The sequence below is a fragment of the Heptranchias perlo genome, chromosome 31, assembly GCF_035084215.1.
Source record: "Heptranchias perlo isolate sHepPer1 chromosome 31, sHepPer1.hap1, whole genome shotgun sequence".
In the NCBI taxonomy this organism is placed as follows: Eukaryota; Metazoa; Chordata; class Chondrichthyes; order Hexanchiformes; family Hexanchidae; genus Heptranchias; species Heptranchias perlo.
The window spans coordinates 32,791,835-32,810,757 of record NC_090355.1 but is presented as its reverse complement, the minus strand read 5'-3'; the positions used below and the strand labels follow the sequence as shown (position 1 = coordinate 32,810,757).

At 39.6% G+C, this 18,923-nt stretch overlaps 1 protein-coding gene and 1 pseudogene across 2 annotated transcripts in view; both read left to right on the top strand.

Annotated features, from left to right (window-relative positions):
• slc25a25b (solute carrier family 25 member 25b) overlaps window positions 1–17,484 on the top strand; it is a 40,495-nt gene extending 23,011 nt beyond the window's left edge. For both annotated transcript variants that reach the window (XM_067969902.1, XM_067969903.1), the window contains exons 2-10: window positions 3,491–3,617; window positions 3,854–3,941; window positions 5,906–6,017; window positions 8,855–9,013; window positions 11,376–11,528; window positions 11,805–11,912; window positions 12,037–12,204; window positions 12,396–12,546; window positions 13,872–17,484. In XM_067969902.1, the coding sequence (XP_067826003.1) occupies window positions 3,491–3,617; window positions 3,854–3,941; window positions 5,906–6,017; window positions 8,855–9,013; window positions 11,376–11,528; window positions 11,805–11,912; window positions 12,037–12,204; window positions 12,396–12,546; window positions 13,872–14,056 (1,251 nt within the window). In that variant the 3' untranslated portion in view covers window positions 14,057–17,484. The remainder of the gene's footprint in view (window positions 1–3,490; window positions 3,618–3,853; window positions 3,942–5,905; window positions 6,018–8,854; window positions 9,014–11,375; window positions 11,529–11,804; window positions 11,913–12,036; window positions 12,205–12,395; window positions 12,547–13,871) is intronic.
• On the top strand, window positions 1,072–1,250 carry LOC137300761 (U2 spliceosomal RNA; annotated as a pseudogene).
• Window positions 17,485–18,923: the final 1,439 nt, after the last annotated feature.

Below are 18,923 nucleotides of genomic sequence, written 5' to 3'. Positions count from 1 at the left end.
GAACATGATCATAAAATTAAACTGCAAATGGATTTCCATTATTAAGGAACTGCTTCTGTGAGGAGCATTGCAGCATCATAAATTAGATTATGGCAGAGAAGTTCAGCAATGTGTCAGGCTGAACAGCTGGATTTGGGAGAACACTGCTACCACAAAAGACTGGACTTTTTTTTTCATCATCTTTCCTTCTCCTTGGGTTATCCTTAGGGCATATGCTTGTGTAATGCTGTAAGGAACTTCCCACCTAGTTCCAAAACCTCACATTCACTGTTAAGGATTTCTGAGTGGCCAAAACATAGAGTTTAGATTTGTTCTTGCATTATGGGGGTTCATATTACGTTATCATTTTTTTGAACAAGAAGGTTTTAAATAAATTTAGTCTTTTGAACTTTTATTTTGCTAAAGGTACTTAAATGCTTTGCACTGGCCCAGGCTTCTTGTAACCATTCACATGCTACCTCTTTAGAAGCTTTGCAATGAAATAGTTTATAATTGAACCATTGAGAATGAACCTGCTTTTCACCTTGTCAATAGTACAGGTCGCAGGGTTCTACTTGGCACTGTGCTAGTGCAATATGTAGATCTCAGTGATGTGATGACAGTTACACCAGTAACTTGATGAGAAACATTTTAGATAAACAGTCCTCTTTTCCAGTGTCCCGTACTGTGTCTTAATCAAGAAGACAGACAAGCAACCCTTTCAGGATACGTCCCATTTGCTCCAATGAAATACCTAGAAGTGTGTGCTCAACACCTTAGCACCATAGAAAAGATACAGCACAGAAGAGGGCCATTCGGCCCATCGTGTCCGCGCCGGCTCGAAGAACAACCAGGTGCCCATTCTAATCCCACCTTCCAGCACCCGGTCCATAGCCCTGCAGCTTATAGCACTTTAGGTGCAGGTCCAGGTACTTCTTAAAAGAATTGAGGGTCCCTGCTTCTAACACCAATTCGGACAGTGAATTCCATACATCCACCACCCTCTGGGTAAAAAAGTTTTTCCTCATGTCCCCTCTAATCATTGCCAGAATGGTTAAAATTGAGAGTTCACTGTGTAGAATAAAATGGAGAATTCTTTTTCCTACTAACCACTGCAGATAGTTGTTCTTATCAGTTTAATATCTGATGCATCCCCTATCTGGGGACCATATATTAAATTGATTGGAACAGGGAGATGGAATAGTGGCTTGCTCCGTCCACTCCACGCATCGACCCATTATTACAGTGTCTCTGGGAACAGTGCACCTCCCTGTGGGGAGATATTCAAAATGAAAAACGGGTTTTTCTAGCGTCTCTGTACGGGTGTATGTATTATTACTGAGAATAAAGCTGATATAGTGCACTTAAAAAAAAACTCCACTGCACATAGAGTGTGAGACTACACAATCCTGGTGTCCTAGGTGATTAAACCACCTCCAGTATATATGTCTTTATTTATCAGAGTCAACTTTGTACATTTACATTTGTTTTGAAACCAGGAACTACAAAATTTTAATTGTAGTATATCTCACATCAGCCATGCCTCAGTTGAAGTGAATGTAGATAGCTGCCTGGATTGCTGAGACAGCTCTGCCTGCTGTCAGGTGACATTGCGTTCAGTTCAGTGAGGAACTTGATCCCTGCGTACAAGATTTTTGTTGGAGCTTGACCTTATCAGGTGCAGTGTAATCACAACCCTAACTCAATTTAAAAGTCATACTACAAAGCACATCTTGATAAAATGTGTATTGGAGGGAGGAAGGAAATAAAATCCCTGCTGAGATTCTTAGAATTTTACAGCACAGAAGGAGGCTTTTTGGCTGATCATGTCTGTGTTGGCTTTGAAAGAAACATTAACTTAATCCTATTTTTTTTGTTCAATGTAGTACGAGGCAGTTATGTATTATTAAATTGTGGCAAAACTAAAGATATCAATGGAATGCTTACCCGTAGCATTTCACTGCCTTGCTTAAAACAAAAATCCAGTAAAAATATACGTTACACTGGATACATGCAGTCATGGCATAGGTATGAGGAGACCAAATTCCAAAATGGTGATCTTAGCAATGTTGGGAACGGTCAGCTTGATATATTTCTTTTTAAAAAAATTAACAGGATGCTCAGACACCCCACCAACGTTGTGTTTTAAATTATAGCCTATAGCTCCCTCAATGTAAATAATTGTTCAGACATGGATAGAATTTGCATTTAATAAAGACACTGAATAGCTTTACATTCTAAGCATAGATTAACGTTAATTTTACAGTCTATATGATCAACAAAAAGTTTTAATTTGACTAAGCTGTTATCAAGAAAAATCATACGAGCCTGTAATATATGGTATTTGTGGATAAGTACTTTACAAATATGCTGTCGATTTTTGTGTTTTTACTCAGCATTTTCTTCTTGCACAGTTTAAGTATTACAGAACCCTGAAACAAATCTATAAAATAGGCACTGAACAAAATTATAAGGGACATGTTGGAAAGAGCTCTAAAATGTCAATTGTACAGACTCTGGTTCTCCCTCCCTTCAAGATCGAATTGCCCACCTAGACATCAAGAGGATATAGACAGGCTGGTGGAACGGGCGGACACGTGGCAGATGAAATTTAACGCAGAGAAGTGTGAAGTGATTCATTTTGGTAGGAAGAACGAGGAGAGATAATATAAACTAAAGGGTACAATTCTAAAGGGGGTGTAGGAACATTTCTGAGAGAGACGTGGGGGTATATGTGCACAGGTCGTTGAAGGTGGCTGGGCAGGTTGAGAAAGCGGTTAAAAAAGCATATGGGATCCTGGGCTTTATAAATAGAGGCATAAGCAAGGAGGTAATGATGAACCTTTATGAAACACTGGAATATTGTGACCAATTCTGGGCACCGCACTTTAGGAAGGATGTGAAGGCCTTAGAAAGGGTGCAGAAAAGATTTATTAGAATGGTTCCAGGGATGAGGGATTTCAGTTACATGGCTAGACTGGAGAAGCTGGAGTTGTTCTCCTTTAGAGCAGAGAAGGTTGAGAGGCGATTTGATAGAGGTGTTCAAAATCATGAAGGGGTCTAGACAGAGTAGATAGAGAGAAATTGTTCCCAATGGCAGGAGGGTCAAGAACCAGAAGACACAGATTTAAGGTGATTGGCAAAAGAACCAAAGGCAACATGAGGAAAAACTTTTTTACGCAGTGAGTGGTTATGATCTGGAATGCACTGCCTGAAAAGGGTGGTGGAGGCAGATTCAATCGTGGCTTTCAAAAAGTACGTGGGTTGGGGGGGGGAGAAATTTGCAGGGCTATGGGTAAAGAGCGGGGGAGTGGGACTAGCTGGATTGCTCTTGCAGAACGCCAGCATAGGCTTGACAGGCCGAATAGCCACCTTCTGTGCTGTAACCATTCTATGATTCCATAAAGGACATGGGAATGTGAGGGGTTTTTCTCTAAAAGTGGTTTCACACCATCACATTCTTCTATTGTCTGTAAAGTAAAATGTTTCTTTTTGTCTTTTTTTAAAACAGAAAATTGTAAAAGCTGGTGACAAAGACTGTGATGGCCAACTGGATTTCGAAGAATTTGTTCATTATTTAAAAGACCATGAGAAGAAACTCCGACTGGTTTTCAAAAGCCTGGATAAGAAAAATGATGGTAAGAACAAAATTGTTACCTCTGCAAATGTGTGAAATTTAGCAATCTAAAAATGCACACATTTAAATGAAGTAAACATTCTAGCTTAAATCTTGAACAATACAATGCAGCAATGTCCAGCTGGGCTTGTAGCATGATGTAGATGTCTTTTAGTACCGCCCAGTAAGAAATATAATTGCAGATTTCGTAGCGTTAAGCAAATTGTGCATTAAGAATTTTTCTTAACAAATTTTCAGGTAAAATTGATGCACAAGAAATCATGCAGTCATTGCGTGACCTTGGAGTGCACATCTCAGAGCAACAGGCAGAGAAGATCCTGAAACGGTGAGTTATGTTACTTGGATAAACAGTCATTTTTAGTCATTCATTGTGAATGTCCTGCATCATTACTACCAATTTGTGGAGTTTTCCTTTGAATTTTCCTGTCTATTCTAGTCTTTATTTGCACATATTCTCCTTTTCCATGCTCTGGTTATACACCAGATCTTGCCAAGAGGGAGGCACACGAGAGCAGTCCTGTAATGATGCATCCTCTTTTTTTAAATCCATTTGGCTTATGGCCTTCACTTAGTGGCTCCCCACACAGTAAGGCTAAAAATGGAATGTTGTAAAATTGGGATCAAACTTGAGCCTCTCCACTCAGTAACTGGTACTCTAGTGCACAGAGCTAACACTCAATCCTCCACTTGATTCTACGTTCTTTCACCTCTTACTCCTGGAAAATCCTTGGCCTTGAAATTATGCTGTGGGATACTAACCTACAAATGCGAATGCATTTGTCTGATTCCTTTTCTGCTATTTTAATGGCATTTATTCTAAACTAATACTCCTACTAAAGTAACAGAGTGGAATTTCAAACCAAACACATTCATTTTCATATGCTCATATCCCATGACAAAGCCTCTTTTTAAAAAAAATCTTCTGAAAGGATTGACCAACTCATTTGAATGAATACTCCGAGCTCCATTTCCAGCTCACTTATGTCACTTAGCATAATGAAAAATGTCTGATATAACACTAATTTTTTCGAAAACAAATAAACCCTAGATCCATGTGTCACCTGCTCCTGAGATTGTATCCTTCACAGGGTATATATGAGCTTATAGTTGGATGACATCCTCCCAATGGCTTGTGGGAAAATGATCTAGTAACTCTACGAAATACAAGTTACCACCATGCAGTTGATATTGGGGGAGGTGACAAAAGAACTTTTAAAACTGAATTTGTATGTTTAAAAAATAAAACAGCATAGTAGTTTTGCCTAGGAAAGTTTGTGTACAGTTTGTAGTGGCGGGGAGAAGGAGGTTCAGCAAAGTGTGTTCTATGCTGTCTGTTAAATGTATGAAATGCTTTATCTGTGCTGTTTTCTATATCTTTTGCTTTCTGCCTTCAGAATTTGGAGAGGGCACCTCTGGGGCCCTATTGCATAGTAAGTACCAGTGTATGCCTGCCTGCTTCACTACCGTCACTCCTTCATAGAGATCAATAGACACACATTGGGCTCAATTTTAAACTTAAATTTTGGGGGTGGGGGGTGCGAAAATTACAAAAATGCAGAGCGGGTTCAGAAGCGGGCTCCAAACTGCTGACTTCTGAGTTCCCCACAGACGCACCTGTGTGCGCGGGCTTCCCGAATCTGGAAGTCCCGTTGGCAATTAAAGCCAGCAGGATGATGGCTAAAGAACCAAATGTACCTCATTGAGGTACTTAAGGTACTTGTGACATATTTGGTAGTTGGAACGATTTTTAACTTACCTGGGCAGCTTTCCCACAGCTTTCGATTCACTCCTGATGTCCCTATCGGCCTCTGATAGCGCTCGCGCTCTCTCTTTCTCTTCTCCCCCCTCCCCCCTCCCCCAGCGCTGGATGATGTTTCGCACTCTCTCTCCCCCCTCGGTGTTGCAGCAAGCCTGTCAATCAGGCTGGTTGCCGGGCCCAAAACCCAGAACTTTAATCACCATCAATTGCATCGCAATCGCGTCGGAAAAGGTAAGTTGTTTTTTATTCGGGTTAGCCACTTGCACCACCACAACCCCTCGCCACCATTTCAAAATTGAGCCCATTGTGTTTCCATCTCGTGCAGCTTTGCCCTTCCCTAATTCGTAAAATGGGTTTGAATTAATGTCCCTGCACAAACTCATGAGCATATAATACTAGTCAATTACATTCTGATAAACCTTCCCCTCCTATTCCTAAAATACTTCAGCAATTACGACTTATAAGAAAATCTAGTGCAACAAACACAATTTAATGTTTTGCTTTTTTGTCCTGCTCTGCTTTTTTAACAGTATGGATAAAAATGGAACAATGACAATTGACTGGAATGAGTGGCGAGATTATCACCTTCTGCATCCAGCGGACAACATTCCTGAAATAATCCTGTACTGGAAGCACTCCACAGTAAGTCCACCACATAGTGTATTGAGATTGACTACGTAAGAATAGCCAGCTGTAGCGTAATTGTTTGTCAGCTGATTACAACCCTGATCTAGTGTCTTGTTTTTGACTTCTGCACATGTGCTCTGAAGGATTATGCCAAAAGTCAATTGTAAGAAAATTAATAAGATATATCTTATCAGTGGGCAAATAACAAACATTTTATAAGAAATGTGTTTATTCATGTTCAAGACTAACTCACTCTCAGTTATCTTCCTGTAACTCATTATTACATTGCATTGGAACATGATGAGATAAATTTGGGGAAAAATTATTTCCGGTGATCAGTAAGTTGGTAACTAAAAGACATAAATTGAACATTATCCCAAAGAACGAAGGGAGAGGGTAGGTTTTTTTTAAAACAGGATTATTAGGATATGGAATGCCCTTCTAGAAATGTTGGTGGAAGCAGAATCCCTAATAGCTTATAATAGGGAAGTGGATAAATATTAGATAAGTCTAAAAGAGTATGGGGTAAGGGAATAGCTCTTTCAGAGAGCCAGCACAAGTGCAATGGGCCAAATGGCCTCCTGTGCTCTCAAATTCTAGGTTTCTATGTCTGATGAAATGGCTTTGGTTTGCTTTTCCCACTCTGGTTTCATGCCCTTGAATGGCCTAATCTACACCATCTGAGCTTTTCTCTTTTTCAGACCAAGTTACTGAAACAGCACAGGCAGATTGTTCTGGTTTTACAGTGGAATGAGCCGGTGACTCAATTGATTGGAATTTTTAGCTTTGCCATTTACGTAGTTACAGGACCAAGTAATGTAATCCTTGGGTCCATGAACTGATACTTGGTGACATTGAGTCAATGTCAGATGTCACAATTTGATGTGTATATATCCTAGCAATATGTGTGCAAATACAGAAGACTTCATTGCAAGATACAAGTCATAAGGTGACTATTGGCACATACAAATTGGCACTGTGCCTCAGCAATAATATAGCCTGTTTAGGGTAACATTGTAAACACCTGTGTTGATTGAAAGTTTTTTTTAAAAAAAATGATTGGATCCTGGAACCCAGTACATCATTGAAATTTCTTGTCGGGTGATTTTGTCAAACTTGAGTTTGATTACACCTTTGCAGTCATTCTTTCGTGAAAGAAAGATTTAGTTAATTCAGGTGGAGGGTGTTACCTGAACTTGCTGTGTATTGACTCAATAAGGGATGGGTTGCCTGAGTGAAGTAAAGGCTGAGTGATTTTAAAAAAAAATAAAAACTTTGAGCCATTTTTTAATGAGCGAATCACATCACTATTATGTTACAAGAAAATTAGGTTACAAGAATGGTTCTATAGTACTTAAGTTCAAAAACACACGTAGACTATAATGCCATTCTTGATTGGGGGAGGGGGAAGCAGGGGCTGTCCAAATCTAAACCACACTTGCTGTTAATTGAATTTCAAATAACTAGCTTCATGCTCAGAACTGTTTGCTGTTTAGAATAGTGTTAACATTTTTATAACTTTGTTTTGAAGTAGTAGATATTTGCAGGAAAATGCTGCAATCTTGAGAGCTGCACCAGTCTGGAAAATTAAAATAGAAGCTTTTTCAATAAACCACGGAGTAGTAGTACTAAATTGTGATGACAAGAAAATTATAAAATGACATTCCAGCAGAGAGGGGATATTTCATCCGAAGAGTCCTGACTTGTTGAGGTAGTTCTGGTTCTCTTACAAATTTTTGACTAGGCAGAACATGAAAGCTAGTTGTTAAAAACCCTTAATTATTGTGCAGGGTGACTTGGTTGTCTGTTAAATACCAACCATAAATCCTGGTATTGTGAATTCTGCATCTCATTTCCTAATCCTTCTGGTGGTTACCAATCTGACCCACTTGTATAATAGTTTCTGCAGCACAGCAACATCAGAACAATGCAGTTTTAAAGTCACAATTTTCTACTTTTGTTTGTGGCTGTCATTTCTCCATCAGCTGGGGAAGTTATATACAGATCAATAAGTAGAAAAGAACTTTACTGGCTCGTATGGGTTAGTTTGAGTTGTTCGGCCCTCTTTGTTTTCTGCACTGCCATTGATGGCAGCTCAGAATACAGGACACAAATGGTCTTTCTCAATTGCTTCTAATAATGGAGATGCTAGGATAGTTAGTATTTTTAAAGGTGTGTTGTGGCCTCAGTCATTGTTGCTTAGTAAAATTGTCAAGCCAGCTTCTACCCACTGCTAACTGCAGTGTGATGTTGAATTGAACCATCACAAAACATTATTGGTGGTGTTGCTTACATGTGACTGGTTCAAGATTTCTTTGACGTTGTAGTTTTTACATCAACATTTTATTAATTATTGGTATTTTAAAATTTGTGATCAGAATGGATTGTGTTCTTGCAGAATCTGTATATTACTGGTGACTTAGTAACTCAAAATTGTTAGTTCCTGGTTTATAATAAAGGGCATTTTTGAAATGTAAAGTTCCATTGTAGTTTAAACATTAATTATTTAGAATGAAATGCTGATAAACTTACCCTGAATCAGGTTAATTAGTTGTGCAGCAATCGTTTCCATTGCTCAACAGCTGAATTGAGCAACAGATCGGAGTTTAAATAACCTTTGGACATCTGCTGATGGATTCATAGCTTGTACCAGAAAACCCTTAGTTTTCTGCTTTCACCTTGCTTCAAATATAACCACCTCAAATCAGTACATTTAATAATTTGGATGGAGATATCCTCCATTTCATTAACTGAGAAAGAACATTACATCGCTTGCTATTTATACATGGGAATCTCAGTTTCTTTTAAATTGCCTAGCTGTAGGAAATAAAAAGCTTCAATTTGTGTTTCAGATCTTTGATGTAGGTGAGAGTTTAACGATTCCAGATGAGTTCACAGAGGAGGAGAAGCAAACGGGGATGTGGTGGCGACAGTTGGTAGCGGGAGGAGGTGCGGGTGCTGTGTCCAGAACATGCACAGCCCCACTTGACCGGCTCAAGGTGCTCATGCAGGTGAGTTTCCCACTTTGCTGAATTAAATAGCTGACATTTAAAACAAATGAACAACCAATTCCATTGGGTCAGCAGCCCTCCGATACCTCACCAAAGTGGCCATTCTTCATTTTTGAGCTAAACGGTGTGTGCAACATCAATTGATGCATTTTCCCACTGAGCAATTGGGGCAGCTCAGTCACTGGATTTCCACAATGAGTTTCAGTCCTTCAGTACTTTTTTTCACTAATTTTCTCTCCCCATTTCTTCTGAATGCATTTGATCTTGTGGGGTACCCATCACCCAGATGGCCAAAGTTCATCTATGAGCCTTAACACCAAGTGTTGCCGGGCTTTTTGATCTCAGAGCATCACAGTTCAGCATTATCCTGCCCACACAATTCTAGCAGGGGTCTCTGGATAGTAATCAGGACCAGGAACCAGGGCTGATTTTTCTTTCCCCTCTTCCCTAACCCACTGAAGCCGGTTGTCACACTCTTGTTATCACTCTAGATGAGATCAACCAACGTAGCACAGACCAACCATTCGCAAGAGAAACTCACTGAACGAGCCTTCAAGTATTGTTTACCTGGGTTACTCTCTGTCCTAACAGCCAGACTTTGGAACAGCCCATATATTAACTAATATGATACAGCTGTGGCTGATAAAAATGTATGGTGTGAATATGCATGTGGTTGTACCTTAGTAGGTTTGTAACTTGCACTTCTTACACAAAAATTGATTCAGATAAGTTGATGATCTCTTCATGTATCATTTTCCTATTTCCAAATTAGAATCTGATAGAATGCAGTCTTTTTATGCAGTTTTGACCATCTTAACAAGCATAATGGGGGGGTTTTCTTTTTAAAAAGAATCGTATCTTCCCATATACAGGACTTGTAAAGCAGATACACCATCTCAAATAGTTCATATCCAACAGATCTGTCTACCAGGTCAGTCAGGTATAAATCAATTGATCAAATTGCTTTTGTTTTGCCTCGATAATAGCTTTTCTGCTTTGCTCTATGTAAAATCTTAAGATGGTGCAGGACTCTGTGAACTAGGTTAATGTGAGCCAGCTTTGTTTTTATTTAAACGTTGCTATGGAGCAAAGATAAGAGCAACGTTGTTTTATTTTTTAAAAAAAGTTCAGTCTTGGAATTGGCATTTCTTCCATCAATATTGAAGTAAATTGATATAATTGCCTAAACTGAAGAGGGTTCTTACAAGAAACAATTGCTCAACTGATTAAAATGTTAAGCAGTAGCTAGTTTTTTGGCAGACTCCAGCTTGATCAGTTATGTGGGTTCTCCCTCAAAGTTTGATTGCTAGCAAATAACTGAAAAGGATTGACCATATGTAGGTAATGAACTCTCCCCTCTTTTGTGCATGCTTCTGGGGACAGGTCCTTATCAGGATGATGCGTCACTAGCATATTTACACTTGTGATTTTTTTTTCATGTTAAAAGCCCTGATTTCACTTGTCTAGAAAAAATTAACTGAGTATAAAATGCTCTTCAGTTTCTATAAAACGTGGATTCTTGAATTATATGAAGTGATATTGTAAAGTGAAACAGGAGCTACATACAAATGTGCTGCAGTTCTTGTGGTAAACATTGGATTCCAGTATGGAAGATTCCGTGCACTCTTTTGAGGAGTGCAGATGTCGTAGGACGGGATGGCCATCCTCCACTTTACCTTCCCATGTACCCCATCCCAAATCCTGGTAATGTGGTCATTTAAATATTTGGAGTAGGCGCTCACGCCTGTAGTGTTGCAACAGAGGTGTCCGCCCCACTGAGGAGGTGGAAGTTGGAATGGCACCCAGCTGCTCTGAGGGATGATCGAGGTTCAAAAAGGGGGCAATTAAAATTGCCTTTGGCTGGAAGGGCATTGATTCCTCTGGAATCAATTACTGTTCTCTTCAGTCTTGGAGCCTTCTTAAGGCTCACAGTAGGACCCATGCCAGCGCTTAGCACCCTTACTACAACCCCATCTGAAAAACACTAATTTAGAATAGGCTGGGATTGAATTTTGGACCTTCCTGATCTGTATGGCTCAGGTGATCACTGGATAAACTTGCTGAGTGGAGGAGCAGTGCTGAATTAAGATTAAACTTTACAATTATGAAGAAATTCAGATGTTAACAGATTAACAATGCTAATGTAATTACTTTTTATGTGCTGGGGAGAGAGATGGGAGTGTTTCTTCAAGTTGCTACTCATTTGCCCCCATGACACTTGAATATTAAAACATACACACACAAAATTTCAAGTCCTTACCCCATGTTTCAAACAGCCAATGTACATATACTACACGCCATATCATGTAGGGCATGATAACTGGTGGAGTAATACAATGCTGATATGTCCCTCACTTAATAGGTTCATGCTTCCAAATCCAACAATATGTGCATTGCGGGAGGATTTGGCCACATGATTAAAGAAGGAGGGTTGCGGTCTTTGTGGAGAGGAAATGGAATCAATGCAATCAAAATTGCACCCGAGTCTGCACTCAAATTCATGGCATACGAACAGGTGAGAAAGCTGAAATAGGCGAAAGGGTTTGTATTTATGAACTCGACTGTTTAGTCATAAGTGAAATTATAAATAGTTTTACTGACTTTTTTTGACTCTTCTGTTGTATTATTAAATGTAATCTTGCTAAAAGTTAAGGTGATGAACCCCATCAGACCGATAAGGGAATTTTAAAAAAATAGTTGAGGAGGGTGAGGACTAGGATAAGCATTATTTGTCTTGATATTCATACTGTTCAGTGTGGGCATTATCTTAATTGCAAATGTTCTCTTGTAGATAAAGAGATTAATTGGTAGCGACCAGCAGACTTTGGGAATTCAGGAGAGATTGATTGCAGGATCACTAGCTGGAGCAATTGCACAGAGCACAATCTACCCAATGGAGGTAAAGGGACTTAATTCGCAGCTATAATCTCCCTAGCAATTGAGACTTTTTCCATTTTTAAAAAAAAAACATACATTTCCTATTTGTACATCTGGCTATAATTCTGGGCTATTGCTCACATCAGGTGTTAAAGACAAGATTGGCACTGCGGAAAACTGGACAGTATTCAGGAATGCTCAACTGTGCAAAGCACATCTTTAAGAAGGAGGGAATTACTGCATTCTACAAAGGCTACATTCCCAATATGCTGGGCATCATCCCTTATGCTGGAATAGACCTGGCTATTTATGAGGTGAGTTTTCCAACTGGTGATTTTAATAGTGTAGCAATTTTTTTTTAATATTGGAAAAATAGCTGATTGCGGAACCTAGTTTCGTCACTGCACTTCCATTTGTTTGTTAAAAGGAAGCTCTTTTCTTACATGAGGTCATTTTACTAATTGTATGTACGTTAAATTGTCAAATGTTTTTGTTTTTCTTTTAGACTTTGAAGAATTCATGGTTGCAGCGCTACGCCATTGACAGTGCGGATCCTGGGGTCTTTGTTCTCTTGGCTTGTGGCACCATTTCGAGCACATGTGGACAGTTAGCCAGTTACCCATTAGCACTTGTCAGGACACGAATGCAGGCTCAAGGTAACGGTCTAAAGTGGCAAGATCCTCTGTTTGAATCTCCACGTGAAGGCTGGGATTATATTTAGTTTTCAGTTGATAAGATAGTTGCCTTCTATACTGATCAATTAATGGATTCCCTGTTAGTGAGCAACCCTTGTGCAGCCACATGCATTGGATTGAGTTCAATCCATAAAGTTTGTATCTAGTTTACTGTGTGCAGCAAGGATAGGGAGAGCATTTGCTCGATCTGTTCCCAAAGAGTTTTTTTTTTACTGTGTATTGTATTATAATTCACTGTAAACTTAACCAAACTCAACACTTGAATGAAATTGTTTGGCCAAACTTTTTTTCCCTTCCCTTCTCTCCTATTCTGAAGGCTGGGGTACAGTTCTGCAGATAACAACGGGCCTGTTGTACTCCTACAAGTGGCTATTCATGTGAGAGCCTACAGAATGAGTGTTAGCAGTTTTTTTTTAACACGGAGATTCATAGCCAAGTCCGAACCTGCCCTTGAACACAGAGAAAGAGAATCAGCCAGAGTTCACAGCTCTGATTGTTAGCACGTGATCCATGGGGACCTGAGGCTGGTGTTAGCACCCTAACACCCTGTCACCCAGCTGACATCAGCCAGTTCAGCTCAGATCACAGTTTGTACCTGGGACCCTCCTGCTTTGTTGTTTAGTAGCTCATAGGAACATGAGTAAGCCATTCAGCCCCTCGAGCCCGCTCTGCCATTTGATAAGATCATGGCTGATCTGTGATCTAACTCCATATACCTGCCTTTGGCCCATATCCCTTAATACCTTTGGTTGGCAAAAAGCTATCTATCTCAGATTTAAAATTAGCAATTGAGCTAGCATCAGTTGCCGTTTGCAGAAGAGTGTTCCAAACTTTGTGTGTAGAAGTGCTTTCTAATCTCAATCCTGAAAGGTCTGGCTCTAATTTTTAGACTCTGCCCCCTACTAGAATCCCCAACCAGCGGAAATAGTTAATCTCTATCCACCCTATCTGTTCCCCTTAATATCTTTATAAACTTCGATCAGATCACCCCTTAATGTTCTAAACTCGAGAGACTACAACCCATCATGCATTGTGTTTACCTATTGAGCAATCGGGGCAGATCCTGGACAAAGCATTTAAAAAAAATACCAGAGCTGAATTTCCAGTAACATTGCATTAATATAATTGTAGGATATGTTTCATGGTATCAGTTTTGAAATCCAACTTTGATCTTTTAGTCTGTAGTTGCATTCTGAATTTATATAGGTTTATGGTTCTTGAATTAATCTATAAAGCAAATAGATATTTGTCTCATATATAAACATTTATTTCCCTTTTTTTTTTAGCTACCACTGAAGGAGCACCTCAGCACACAATGGTTGGACTATTCAGGCACATTCTGAGCACAGAAGGAGCAATTGGACTGTACAGGGGTTTAGCACCAAATTTCATGAAAGTTATTCCTGCTGTCAGCATTAGCTATGTGGTGTACGAAAATCTGAAAATGACACTCGGAGTCACATCACGATGATGAGACTGAGAAAACTGACTGAAGCTGTTTAATCTTGGGCGATCATCCTGGGGTTCAACCATCTCATTCTGTGAATGTCATAAAACACTAGTTAAATAAGGACATACTGGGGAAGAGAGTTAAAGGGACCATTCCCCAACACGCCAACAGATTTTTTTTTCTGATTAGCATTTCATTTTTGACAGTAACACTCAAATGCTGCCCGAGTCCTTGAAAGAGCCATTTTGTGCAGCGTTATCACCACTTCAGCTCATCAGTCGTACCATCAATTCAAAATGGCAACTTGGAGCTTCTTAATTGTTGCATCACATGATTGCAGACATCCAACTAGAAATTACTGTTGGCAATAATAGAGGGTGAATGCTCGCTCCCTCGTATGATATTCTATCTGCTGTTTTAGTCCTATTTAGAATAAGTGGGTTAATACTGGTGTTAAAATAGCAGACAGAGGATTATCATAGGAATACTTTAAGCATTCATCCACTAATATCGCCAACCATCATTGATAGCTCGGAGGAAAGGAAAAGTTAAGAAACCAAATCAATTTTTTTTTAATGAATGAGTTTGGGTCCGTGGAGGGTGGGAAATCCCACAATCATCAAATGTAGTGTGGCCTTGGGTTTCCTTCTGACTTGAAGCCTGATAGGCACAACTGGAAAGCTCCAGAAAGGATTTCAGTTTGCTTGTGAATTCTGGAGACAAAAGCCAACTCATTCTTTTGTCACACTTGCACACTTCCTGAGTTTCATTACCAGTTTGGTTAATTTTATTACAGTGTCTGGTTTTATCATGTAGTTCCAGTGTAAACTGGATATTTATGTTATTTATTGTTTACAAGTTTTCAAAAGGCTTATAATCCGTGATAGTGGAGGCTTAATCTTCTGGTGAAGGAACCAAATATTAGGTCACTATAGCATTCTGTTAGACCACCATAAATGAGTGAAGGTTAAACCCAGTGATGGCCTTTGAAGCTTGTTTGAAATCTCCTTCACTTTTTGCTGTGCAGGTTGTCAACTATGTCTTATTGAAACCTTAAGTGATTGTCTTACATTTAGAAAGGGGTTAAATTATTTATTTTTATACACCTTGCAATGCTAACCAGATATTTATTAATAAATGTAACCTAAATGAGGACAGATTGTGTTGCTGTCATTTGCACGTCTTGTAAATTAGCTATTCATTTCGTATGGGTTGTAGAGTTCTTCGAGAGCCCTTTTTAATCTGTGTAGACACTGCTTAACTTTAGTTTCATTCTTTAGATTTTTTTTTGTTAATTCCAGACTCTCTCTCTCTCTTCTCTGGATGGTTAGGATGGGGAATAGAAGGGATGAAACCACATGTCCTGCAAGGCGCAACACTTCTCAATGTATCAAATTTCTGTAGGAGACCTTTGGGGGTAGAAAAAGTTGTTGAAAGGGTGCGAATCACAAAATACTAACTTCAGTCTGAAATATATTCAGAGATGAGCCACTTTATTAGAATCATTGCAATGTTTTAAGATGAAGTATTTAATATTCTGAGCATATATAAAGAAAGTAGCAACTCTGAGCCTGCAAACATTATTATTTTATGACCGTCTGAGAGTCACCTTGGTTTTTGTGCAAGGTACAAAATGGGAATGACAGTCTCTCATTTGGTAGATGGCAGAAAGGCTCGAGAGATCTTATTGACTGGTGCTGCAAACATACTCTTGCCTGGCTTATACTATCTTCAGATTTTTGAATCTTTAAAAGAAAGCATGAAAATCCCATACTGCCTGTGTATAGGCCTAATCAGCTACAGTTTGCTTTGATTAGAAAAGCTTTTTGGGGTAGGGGGTGGGTGCTTGAGGGAGTGGGAAGGAGGCTAGATGATTTGAAAGTGTTGAAGGACGTTTGGTACCTCCAGGGTGTCTGCACAGAGCCCGTGACTCCTGGCGTATGGAGAAGTTTATGAAGTCTGCATACTCATGGTGATGTGGGACCTGCAGCATTTTGGGACCAGCTACCATATCCATCTGGTGAAATGCAGTTTTCAGCAGTCGTCTTGGGTTTCTTTCTCAGAGACTGGTCCTTATGCATTTGTACATGTTAGAACTGTAGAGCGTGAGATTTGTGCTACAGCTGAGCAAAAGTTCTGTCCAGCTGAAACTATAAAATTTTGTTTTTGCAGCAACATATTCTACATTGCAGCCAGTTGAAAGCCTTGTGGTGATTCTGTTTTTAAAAGGGACAGTTTTCTTTCCTGGATTAAAAACTAACTCGCTCTTTGCTGACTGAACAGCCTTTTTACAAGTTATCACTTTAGAATTGCAAACTCAAAATCTTATTCACATGTCCAGTATTGGCTATTATGTGTTGCAAGCTGAGTTTTGAGGTGTTTTTTCCTCCCCCTAATTTATGTATTTATTTTGGAGATTTGTGAAAAGTAAATTATGTGTAACTTTAGTTGTAACTAAGTGTAATCACTAAACTTTTAAAAAGTCAACCCTAGAGCATGGCTAGGTCTCTGTGACTTGTCCAGATTGTTTCTGTTCTAGCTGTTTATGCACAGAAGTTTACAGGGGAGTGAAACTGCTGCTCTGCAATGTGCTGTGGGATGTGCAGGATGCTCGTCCCATTTATTTTTGTGAAAAGCTCTTTATTGCTGATGTAGTCCTGCACTCAGGAGGTGGACTATAGACTGTATGCAGGAACCTGTGGGCAATCAGTGCTTCTCTTCCTGATCTGACACAAAAACCTGGAATCTGCACTGTTTACACTTTTTTTGGGAGGGAGCGAGGGAATGAAGTGGCTTTCTGTTTGCATGGGTAATTTCCTTCACAAACACGTAGTCAGAATTAATACACAGTTGTTTTGTTGGGACTAGATGTTTCCCATTGGAGGTTTATTTTCATGTTATGAATCAGTTGATCATGTGAATGCAGTTTTTTTTAATTTATGATGAATGTAAAAAAAAAAACTTTAATAAAAGCAAGACATATTGATCAATGGAGGTGGATTGAGAATTTTAGACCTTTGTCCCAGGGCCTGTAAACTGTGACTGTTAAGTTTGTTCTTACAGCATTAAAGTGCCTCTGCAGATCCTGATGTATGTGTTTTCCATGTTTGGGAGCTGTGCTGTGAGTCCCCTTCTGTTGGTGCAGTATCTCCAGAGAACAGATCCAAATGTCCTGTAATGCTGCTGTTGAGCTCGATCCTTTACTTCATAACTGAATTAAGGTCACTGTTTTGGGGCTTCACAGCAGATCCTGAGTTGCTGATTTGCCAAAGGTAGCCTGTAACTAGTTTCCTAAATTACAAATGCAAGTTGTGCAGAATCAATGCAAGCAATGTTCTGTGTTTAGTGTTCCTGTTTGTGTTGTAGAGCAAGACTGAGCATCGACCCTTTATGTATTTATGTTCAAATAGGGAACAGTCTTCTAATAAAGTTATTTCTATGCGAATGAACCTCCTTTGGTGTCATTGTTTGTGCTATGTGTTTGTATAAGTGTCGTAATATGTAAAATGCACAGAGTCACATAGACCAGACTGTCCAGATTTGATTCCCGATCTGTGGTGAGTTAGCTAAATTGCCCAAGGCGCTTCTGCACTGGATGGGTGGGAGGAGGGGAAGGAGAAATAAGCCATATTTTCTGCTCCTGATCACCATGTCAAATGGGAAATGGGTGAATGTGCTAACATTATGTGTGAACATAAGCAGAAAAGATTTACTAGAATGGTACCAGGGATGAGGGATTTCAATTATGTGGATAGACTGGAGAAGCTGGGGTCGTTCTCCTTAGAGCATAGAAGGTTAAGAGGAGATTAGATAGAAGTGTTCAAAATCAGAAGGGTAAAGTAAATAGAGAAACTGTTCCCATTGGCAGAAGGGAGGAGAACCAGAGGACACAGATTTAAGGTGATTGGCAAAAGAACCAAAAGCGACATGAGGAAAAACCTTTTTAAGCAGCGAGTAGTTATGATCTGGAAGGTGCTGCCTGAAAAGGTGGTGAAAGCAGATTCAATCATGGCTTTCAAAAAGGAATTGGATAAACATTTGAAGGGAAAAAATTTGCAGGGCTACAGGGAAAAAGTGGGGGAATGGGACTAACTGGATTGCTCTTACAAAGAGCTGACATAGGCTCGATGGTTACGGCACAGAAGGAGGCCATTCAGCCCATTCTAAGATTCTGTAAGAACAGGAGTAGGTCAAATGGCCCCTCAAGTCTGCACTGCCATTCATTAAGATCATGGCTGATCATCTACCTCCACTCCACTCTCCTGCCCTATCCCCATATCCCTTGATTCCCTTAGCGTCCAAAAATCTGTCGATCTCAATCTTGAATATACTCAACGACCGAGCATCCACAGCCCTCTGGGGTAGAGAATTCCAAAGATTCACAACCCTGAGTGAAGAAATTTGGAGGGCTACGGGGAAAAAGTGGGGGAATGGGACTAACTGGATTGCCCACTCACTTAACCTGTCTCTATCCTTTTGCAGCCTTTTTGCGTCCTCCTCACAGCTTACTTTCCCATCTAGCTTTGTATCGTCAGCAAACTTAAATGAGGGACAGTGTAATATATCCAAGTCATTGATATATATATTGTAAACAGCTGAGGCCCAAGCACTGATCCTTGCGGCACCCCACCAACCTGAAAATGACCCGTTTATTCGTGTACTCTCTTCTGTTCGTTAACCAATCCTCTATGCTAATATATTACCCCTAATCTTTTGTAACAACCTCTTGTGTGGCACCTTATCGAATGTGTATTTAAAAATCCAAATATACTACATCCACTAGTTCCCCCTTATCTATCCTGCTAGTTATACCCTTTGACAAATCTATTAGTTTTTTAAAAATAAACTCTAGATTTGTCAATCATGATTTCCCTTTGCTAAAACCGTG